We start from the raw sequence: 9,449 nt of genomic DNA, 5'->3' as shown, positions 1-9,449 counted from the left end.
AACAGGCTTTCTTGAAATAGAAATCTTTTGAAAATGTGTCTTTACTGACACTTTTGATCAGTTTAATGCATAATTTTGTAGTCCATGTTTTTTGATAAGATGAGACATAAAGGGATACAACAAGATACAAAAAATATCCAAGATTGCATAAATATCCAAATCAGATTATTTAAATACTTCAATGCTTTTTATTTTACTTAAACCCTTTTGTTTTGTCCCATCTCTTTATTCCAATACATGCTATTCTAGCTTAAATCTAACAAGGTTTAGCTCAAGTTGATTGTTCTTCTTTTACACACTGGTGGAAAATCTATGACAGTATGTATAACATGATCTCACTGTTAGTAATGGTCATTTTTGAATGACAAATCACCTAAAATTAAACAGGAAGGATATTGAAAGGAAACTAAAAGGTAGAAAATGTGTGAGAGAAGAAAAACCTTGTGAGTATGTATAAATGCTTGCCCTTGTGTCATGGTTCACCTTGTGTGAATTTAAACATGCATTTGGAGAAAGAAAGAAAAAATGAATAAAAACTCAACTTTCAAATGCAACACAATTAGCTGCCTCTCCTGATAAAAAATAATAAAAGAAACACAACAACACATAATGCTTTCTTGTTTTCTAGCTACTTTACCTTTTTTTCGTATAGTGAGGTACAGACTAGTTTGATCCTGATAATCAAATCTTGCACTCGTCAAAAGAGGATGCACATGATAAACTCCACGTTTAGCGCTCTGTTATTGCTTGCTGCATCTCTCTAGAAGGGAGGACAGACAGTCTAGTATGATAGTGATCAGCTGGCGGGAAGGGTCCAACAGCGGTCCAACAGCCCTTATCGCTGCCTGATCATCCTCCGCTTCTGCTCTGCAAACATCATGCTGGACATCTTGATATTGATGTTCTTCGCCATCATCGGCCTCATGTTCCTGTCCTACATCATCTACATGCTGTGATCGCCATAGCATCCATGAGAGCGGATGCGGGATTCACGTCTTCGGGAGGGATTTGAACACAAAGGTTGGCGATGAATTTGAGCTAATTGTGTTTTTACACTTCATCAAGAAAAACAACACTATTGGTGCTGCTTATACTAGCTGTCTTTGATAATATTGGGTTGACGGACCAAATCGTATTAAGGCAGGTTGTGGATATGGTTAGTAATTAGGACTATAATTTTAAAATGTAGCTGGATATTACAATTGTAAAAGTAAATAAAAAAAAATAATTAAATAAGCACAATAGACTAACGCGGGGTTTTGTTAGGTTTTTTTTATTTATTTTTTTAATGAATATTAGCTACTAGGCCTCGCTATAACCGCTACATGCGCTGTATTTTGTTGCAGCTTACAGGAAGAAGCTCTGTGTTTGTGGGATCATGTCTCTGGATGCTGAGATGAGGAACAGCTGTTCACCGAATCCACTGGACGACGCAGAAGGATACACTTACAAGATGAGACTTCACACTTCCTTCTCATCTCTCTGTCGTACAAACACTGTTCCTACAGGATAGCACCTGACACAAACACAACCTACACCAGACTGCTGTGTTCCTCCTACCTTTTATTTAGAAGACACTATTAAAATATATTTTCCTAAAGGCGCAGACAGTCCATGGCTGAAATAGTACCACACTATGGCTGTCTGGCTATTATTTGTGTCCTATTCTTCTGTCTATAATTTCTGCACATATCTATCTGAAAATATATCTATTTTCAAATGCATGTATTTTATGTCAATGGATGTTCAAAAATTACCAATTGATTTTCAGAATAAAGAGCCTTTGTGAGGATGAAACGGCCTAATTGTGTAGAATTATTTATGTGTCATGAATGTATTAAACAGATGGTCAAACAGTCTACGGAATTATTATTAAATTATTATTATTATGCATTGTGGGTAATTTTTACATGACTGATTATATATATATCTTTAAATATGAATAACTGAACGGACTTAGCATGGCGAGGGGGTATAGCTCAGTGGTAGAGCATTTGACTGCAGATCAAGAGGTCCCCGGTTCAAATCCGGGTGCCCCCTACGGTTGTTTTGAGAAAATACATTTATGTGATAAAACCGTATGTCTGCAAATATAACACGTCAAACAAATTATCCGCGCTCATAACAAGACCAGGCGCGACTAAATTGAAGACATATTCAAACTTCGATCAAGTGATTTGTGCTGGATGCAGATCACCAACAGAGTGCAGCACCGGGCACCAGATGCGCGAGTGCCACGTAGACAAAGACACGAAATATGAAGAATTACAGCGACATCCAATGAAACCACATCAACCCTCCATGAGCATTCTCAGTCATCTTAAATCATCTTCCCCCGGTTTCACAGACCAGGCTTAAGCTAGTCCTATTTAAATGCATGTTTGAGCTGTTTTGCAACTTACTCTGACAGATTTTAAAATATGCCAGTGCCATTGTTTTGTCTCAAGATGCACACCAGTTGCCCTTATGTTTTTTTTATTTTTCTTTCTAAGGCACGTTTATAAAAGCTACTTAAATGCCCTAATTGAACTAAGGCCAAATCCTGGCTTAATCTAAGCCCTGTCTGTGAAACCGGGCCCTTGTATAATATGTGTATTTAGATTTTCATAAGTCAAATCAGCCTTGCTCCTGAAGATTTTGACTTTTCTTCACTGGACAAATGCAGGCATATAATATTTTATAGTTTAATTATAATTGTCTATGTATAATTGTACCATTTAATTTCTTTAGTTTATTAAGTGTTTTGTCATGTTACACGTTTATTGAATGGCTAATGTTTCTGTTTCTATAAAGTCAATGAGCACAGTGAGTTAATTAATTGACAATTAAGTCCAAGCAGCTAGTTGCATAAAGCACTGAATCTTGAACAACAGAATCAACTGAGGTATTAATGTTTATAGATAAAATGCATTATGGATTGAAAATATTGCCCAGAAACTTACATTTTCCCACTAAGCACCTGGCAATGTCTCTCTTTAGTGTAAATGCCTATAGATGAAATAGACAGTGAATTTACACTTTTATTTTTCATTTAATAGAATAAACTAATGTATTTTCCTTTAAGCAATTACATGTATTATTCAGTCTTCTTTATCTTAAGTGGTTTTATTGTAACTGTGTAAAACGTAGGTAATAAAATCTCAGGTGACTGTCATCAGCAGCCATCAAGCATATCAGAGTGGAACTTTTATTATTTTGGTTCTCATCAAAAATCAGAAAAGGGAAGCTCACACACCCACACACACATTGGGAGCCAGAGCCATTCATCTAATAAAGCAGTTTTAATATTACAGGAGTCTGCTCACGTCTGTGCCCGAGAGTGAGTAACATAAAGTTACTTCCTCTCTGGACTCTCCAGCTCCAAGCCTGGAAGTCATGAGACGAAGCACATGACAATGTACACCTCGTACACGTCCACAGGAAATGTTAAAATAATGTTACTTCAACATTTCATGGACATTTAAATGCTTTACTAAACCTTTTCTAGTTTCATTAATGGGGGTCTGGTCAATTGGATTGACAGAATAGCCTATATGTGTTGTATCCTGCCGTTTCACAACCTTATTCTTAAAAATGGTTAATACCATTAAATATTTGATCTTATCCATATCATTTGTGGCTAACATCTGGTGGTTATGAAAGTTTAAACAAGTTCAACCAGATAAACAACTGGTTTACATGCTTATATTCCTTCTATGATCTGGGATTGCATTCCCACATATCAAAGAGGAAGCCTGCAATGGAATATACCAAAATGCCTATAAAATAGGGGTGTTTTTCAAACGACAGAACCACCGAATGCTCACACAAAACTACTAATGTGCATTTAATTCTACTAAAACGCTGCAAGTGCTCTCTGTGATCCCGTGACAGTCAGTCATTGCAAAATCCTAAAAAGAAACGCATTGCGTATTCATAAGTCATCCCTAGAGAAGCGGAAATGGACCCTGCACTCATGGTTGATCATGTGACACTCTCCATTTCGCCATTTTCTTCCTCTCCACCGGCGATCAGCGTCCTGTCGGATTCGTGACCATCCTCTCCTGCTCTTACAAGACCTGTCAACCTAGAATAGATCTTCTTTGGAACCTTAACCTCCAAGACTGAAGTCTTCTTCCCTTTCTGTCTTTAGTTTTAGTGTCCTGAACGTGCCAGAACAGAAGAATGTCTGCCTCGAGCCCCGAGTACTCACCCTTCTTCGCAGTGATGGGTGCCTCAGCAGCAATGGTGTTTAGTGGTAAGAGACGCGTCATTTTAACCTTAAAATTCAGTGAATGCTTTATTAAGTTAAATGAAACCCTGAGTAAACGCGATGATCGCCTGCTATCGATCGGGTGTCTCACTGTGAACGGGGCAGACTGAGGCTCGCTGAGCCGTGTACCTGTAGTAGTAGGAGAAGGGATGCGAAGGTTTCCATCACGGCACATGACGTCTCACTTGACGTAATATCTATAAATTATTTATTTCGTTTCATTATTTCCTTCATTGCCACGGTTCACCGATCCCTGCGCGGAAACCCGTGGAAGACGCTTTCGTTTCGGACGAGCTGAGTCTGCTGTTAAAATGTTTGCGCAAGGACGTCATTTATTTAATGTCCTCTAAACATATATGGTTGGAAGGCACGACCGATTTTTTGTTATTCTAATAATCTACTTATAATCTCATATATTCTATATATTGGTCTAGACTGTAACAGTAGCGTCGTTTTAGTGTCATTGATTTATTTTTTTTATTTTTTTCAAGCCAAGGCGAAATGCATTACTTAATTAACATGAACCGGTTTGCTCTTATCTAATGCGACAGTACTTTTTAAAACACGAACTACACGCCCAGACAAAAACGTCCTTGTCAGTTTAACTGTTTATCTCAGTCAGAGCCACACTTACTTTCTGTATTCAAACGACAGCCATTACTCTTAGTATTTTACATTTACTCAGTCTCAGTCAGCACACCGTGCCTAAATCCCGGAGTGAAGCACCTCCTCGTCGGCTTCTTACAAACCAAGGGAACTCGCTGCTGTAGTCAGTCATGTCATGTGACTGAAAGCGACAACAATTTGCCACTGTCTTAATGTTTTGCTGACTTTGCCTTTTAAAACCTTTAAAGCAAGACAACACATGTAATTAGGGTAAAAATGTAACTGATAAATATCACCATACTTCCTCACCTGATTAGTCACTAACATTACGACATTAACTGGTTTTGTATTCCAGGTTTTCTGTAATGTTGTTTAAACACACAAATGTTATCAAACAATAAATTATCTAATTTAAATATGCATGGATGTGCATACATTTCCAGAATAGAAATCTTAACATTGGATAAAGATTAAGAAAAAAGGTTTCTTTTACAGAAAGGGATTTATTATATATTTTTGTATCACTCCATACATCAGAAAATATAGCCAACAGCCAGAAAAAAATTACCATGTTTTTAGGAATAACATATGTAAATCAGGCAAATGATATATGAACAAACACCTCTGTAAAAAACTTCACAATATAGATAGGAATAAATCCAGAAAGTTTAGTAAGTGCTACTGAAGTGGAGATTTCTGGCTCAGTGCATGATTGATTAAAAAAAAAAAACTGCCTATATGTATTGTAATTGAAATCTACAGACATAAATGGATAATGTGTGTGTAATAAAACAAATACTTAAGTGTGAGCTTCCTTAGCACTAAAAGAAGACATGTTATGGAAGCAAAATAGCTCCAAATCTCAACATTGATCAGTGCATGAAAAAAAAAAAAAAACAATGGTTTTGCTTGTATTGTTTTTCCTTAAAACAGTTACACAGTGTTCGTGGAGCATCTGGTGTGTATTCGGGGGTTGATATTTCAGACACATGTGTTAGAATGGTGTTCATTAGTTTTGCCAGTTCAACTTTGCCTTGTCCTGTATTCATTGAACTTTAACTCATCATAAGTACTTGTTCTCACTCTCCTTGTCTCCTTGCACGTGTTAATTCTCCTCTTCTCTCTTTTTAGCATTGGGTGCTGCATATGGGACAGCCAAGAGTGGCACGGGCATTGCTGCCATGTCAGTGATGCGACCGGAGCTGATCATGAAGTCCATCATTCCCGTGGTCATGGCGGGTATCATTGCCATTTACGGCCTGGTGGTGGCTGTACTCATTGCCAACAACATCTCTGCCAATGTCACCCTCTACAAGTGAGTCACGCACCTCACGCGTGTCTTGTCTGATTTTCCTACAAGTCACTCTTAGCTTCCTCAGAAACAAAAACTAGCACATTTTTTTATTGCTGGCTGGTTTGTAATTTAAATAGCTATCTATAATATCTGTTCTATATGATACGATTAATCTGAATCTAGATATAACACTATATTAGAACTGATAGACAATGAGGGTATATAAACAATTAAAGAGGTTGTTACAGTTTGTGTACATGGAGGTGTAAGGGTATTGTTCTTTTTTTGTTTTTCATTTTATTTTATTTGCTTGTAATGGAAAAATCCCAATGACTGTCTACATTTTATTTTCTTCATAATGTTTGACAAATAAAATATATTGTTACAAAAAAGATATAACACTTTTATTAGAATTGATAGTGAGAGTATATAAACCGATAGACACGATTAACCAGTAGAAATCTGTCAACCGGTAGAGATCTTGGACTATCACCTCTAGCTTGGTTACGCTCATGTGATATTGCTGTACTTCGCAGTCACGAAAGCTTATGGTTTACATGCGTTTTTAAGCATTGCGGTTTAAAAACAAGTGATTTTAAACTGTTGAAGTGTAGTAAACGGCGAAAGAGGACTCATTTCGCTATATGCACATGCTGTCTGAGAGACATGCGCACATGAAGCCGCAGCTCATAGAGCGTGCGAGTACTGAACTGAGCTCTAATTGGGACCCAATGGAAGTATCCTCATGAACAGTCATTTATGTCTCAAGTGAATGTAAACAGTTGAGAGAGAAAATGCATGTGTAACAGTATACTGGATCATGCATTCGATCTTAAAGTGACGGCAGCCTAATAAACCTGCTGTTATCAGTGTCATTAATGTTAATCAAGCAAGAAAAGAAAGAATTTCTCACTGCTCTTGACTGAATCACTTTTGTAACTTTTTGTAACATATGCAGTGTTTTTTTTTATATATATATATAAACTTTTAGTTATAGTGTAAAAATCACCATTACTGTCTACATTTTATTGTCTTTGTAGTTAGACATAACATACATATATAACATATTGTTACAAAAAAAAGATTTAAAATTATATTATAATTGATAGAGTATATAAACAATTGAAGAGACTACATCTGTACATGGAGGTGTAAGGCTTGTGTTCTTCCATTTATTATTTATTTATTTAATTATTATTATTTGGATGTAATTAGAAAATCACAATTACATTTCTCAATTGTCTACATTTGATTATCTTCAAAATGTAAAAAAAAAAAATGTTGTTACAAAAAAAGATCTAACACTATCCAAATGTGTTTTGTGTGTGTGTCTCTCTCTCTTTAGGAGTTTCTTGCACCTGGGTGCCGGGCTGAGCGTGGGTCTTAGTGGTCTTGCGGCTGGCTTCGCCATTGGTATCGTGGGCGACGCAGGAGTGAGGGGCACAGCCCAGCAGCCTCGTTTATTTGTGGGGATGATCCTCATCCTCATTTTCGCTGAGGTTCTGGGGCTTTATGGGCTAATTGTTGCTCTTATCCTGTCCACCAAGGGTTAATCGTTGCTCTTATCCTCTCTTACACATGAACAACCATCAACCACGCACACACACAGACGCACCAACACAAACATCCTCCTAATGATACACTGAGTAATTTCACCACCCGAAACAATGAGAGAGGATTTTTTTTTTTTGCGTGCATGCGTGTATCGTGAGTGTGCTGTTTGCAAGTGAATGTGTGATTGAACCTCCTCTCTGTGTATAGTAGCCTGATGTGTGTTCCCCTGTAAATGCGCTGTGTAGCTATTGCTCTTGTCCTGTGTGTGTGTTTAAATAGATGCCCTCTTTCTCCTATGCTACACTTGTTTGTCATCCTTTTTATTTTGTCAGTTTTATTCTTGTTTAAAGAACAAATCAACTGTCATTTTTGTTTTTTCACTTTTGGGACCATTTAAATTGACACTGATGTTGAGGACCTAAATGTAAAAAAGATGGATTATTACTGTTTGTTTTGTTTCTGCTGATTATTTATGAAGATTTTGAGATGTTCATTAAACTGTTTAAATGGATCAAAGTCTTTATTGATATCCTGATTATCTAAATGAATTATGTGAGTGTGTGTGTATCAGAAATATACACACATATATATATATATATATCTGTATAGGTAGGTGAATTGCTCTGTGGGAAATTTGTTCCTTTGGGTATGTTAATCATTGATTACCATGGAGACCATTGTCTTAAGGTATTGATGTGCAAGTTTACTAAGTGTGAAATGAATGAATGCACGTGTGTTTATGAGCGAGTGTGTGTTTTAACTCTTAACATGACATTCTTCAGAGGTGTAGCGTTTTACCTGTAGTTGATACTGTTTCTGGTTCCATTAATGGGTGAACACCAGCGCAGCTTGTCCAGTTTCCGAATAAAACTTCCTCAACCTAATTTCAGTTTCCCTTTTATTCAATCACACAAATTAAAACGTAAAAATGGAAATATACAACAGATGTTCAGAGTTAAAGCCAATACTTGGCAGTGTAACATGTAATTTAACTTCATGGGCACAAATTGCAACCTATTATGAACCCAAGTGCTTTTCACTAGAGCATATCTGAGAGTTGTGCATCACCTAAATATATTCAGAAACTGCAACTATACATTTAACAATCAAGATGCTCTCACATCATGGAGAGTCAAGCGACAGATATAATGATATGAGGGATTAATCCACAGGTTACCATCTGCATTGCAGCCTCAACCAAACTTCCCTTCATGACGCCCTTCGTTGCTGCAGTCACGCTTCCACAGGAGAGGGGGCGCTAGAGAGCAGTGAGTGCCCCTTAGTGCACCTCTTTACCAGAAACGGTGTAACTGTAGTGCAAGGAAAATGAACTGTGATAAACACCAGTTCGTTTATTATGTCACATCAGCAGTAGGAAAATACATGATTCTATCAAACGAGGATTTTTGAGTTGGATTATAACAGTCATTATGACATTATAGTCATTGCGAGTGATCACGAAACCTGTCAGAAGCATCCAGGTCTCGTTTCAAAATCAAAAGAAAGAAATAAGAAATTATATTTTGAATAAAATAGTCTAATTTTGAACCTTTATAATTATTTTAATAAGCAAAAAAGAAAGAAAGAAAAAAAGTCTCATAATGGGCCCGGACCTTTTACGTTTGCTATTTAAGTTTAATATATATATATTATATATTTATATATATACACAAAAAACTGCATTAAATCGTGAAATTATGATATAAAGAAGTAATATTAAAATATGCAAAAAGCCTAGAAGCT

General features: G+C 36.7%; 1 protein-coding gene and 1 long non-coding RNA gene across 2 annotated transcripts; both read left to right on the top strand.

Annotated features, from left to right (window-relative positions):
• Window positions 1-778: 778 nt before the first annotated feature.
• LOC311095622 lies at window positions 779-1,800 on the top strand. Its single transcript, XR_014608876.1, has 2 exons — window positions 779-1,020; window positions 1,347-1,800. It is a non-coding gene; the product is annotated as an uncharacterized lncRNA (long non-coding RNA).
• Window positions 1,801-3,804: 2,004 nt separating this feature from the next.
• On the top strand, window positions 3,805-8,590 carry atp6v0ca (ATPase H+ transporting V0 subunit ca). Its single transcript, XM_084097668.1, has 3 exons — window positions 3,805-4,237; window positions 5,990-6,173; window positions 7,498-8,590. Exons 1-3 carry the CDS (start codon window positions 4,165-4,167, stop codon window positions 7,703-7,705), a joined length of 465 nt encoding a protein of 154 aa, XP_083953794.1. The 5' UTR covers window positions 3,805-4,164; the 3' UTR covers window positions 7,706-8,590.
• The last annotated feature ends 859 nt before the right edge of the window (window positions 8,591-9,449 follow it).

This window comes from Abramis brama (assembly GCF_963993115.1).
Source record: "Abramis brama genome assembly, chromosome: 1".
NCBI lineage: Eukaryota > Metazoa > Chordata > Actinopteri > Cypriniformes > Leuciscidae > Abramis > Abramis brama.
Note: the sequence above shows the minus strand (reverse complement) of the source record. Positions and strands in the feature narration are given on the sequence as shown.

Excerpts from the sequence above, each read along its gene's own strand:
- atp6v0ca (XM_084097668.1), top strand. The coding sequence starts at position 4,165 with ATGTCTGCCTCGAGCCCCGAGTACTCACCCTTCTTCGCAGTGATGGGT. Across the intron at positions 4,238-5,989 it reads AGCAGCAATGGTGTTTAGTG|CATTGGGTGCTGCATATGGG; the intron begins GTAAGAGACGCG and ends CTCTCTTTTTAG. Across the intron at positions 6,174-7,497 it reads GCCAATGTCACCCTCTACAA|GAGTTTCTTGCACCTGGGTG; the intron begins GTGAGTCACGCA and ends CTCTCTCTTTAG.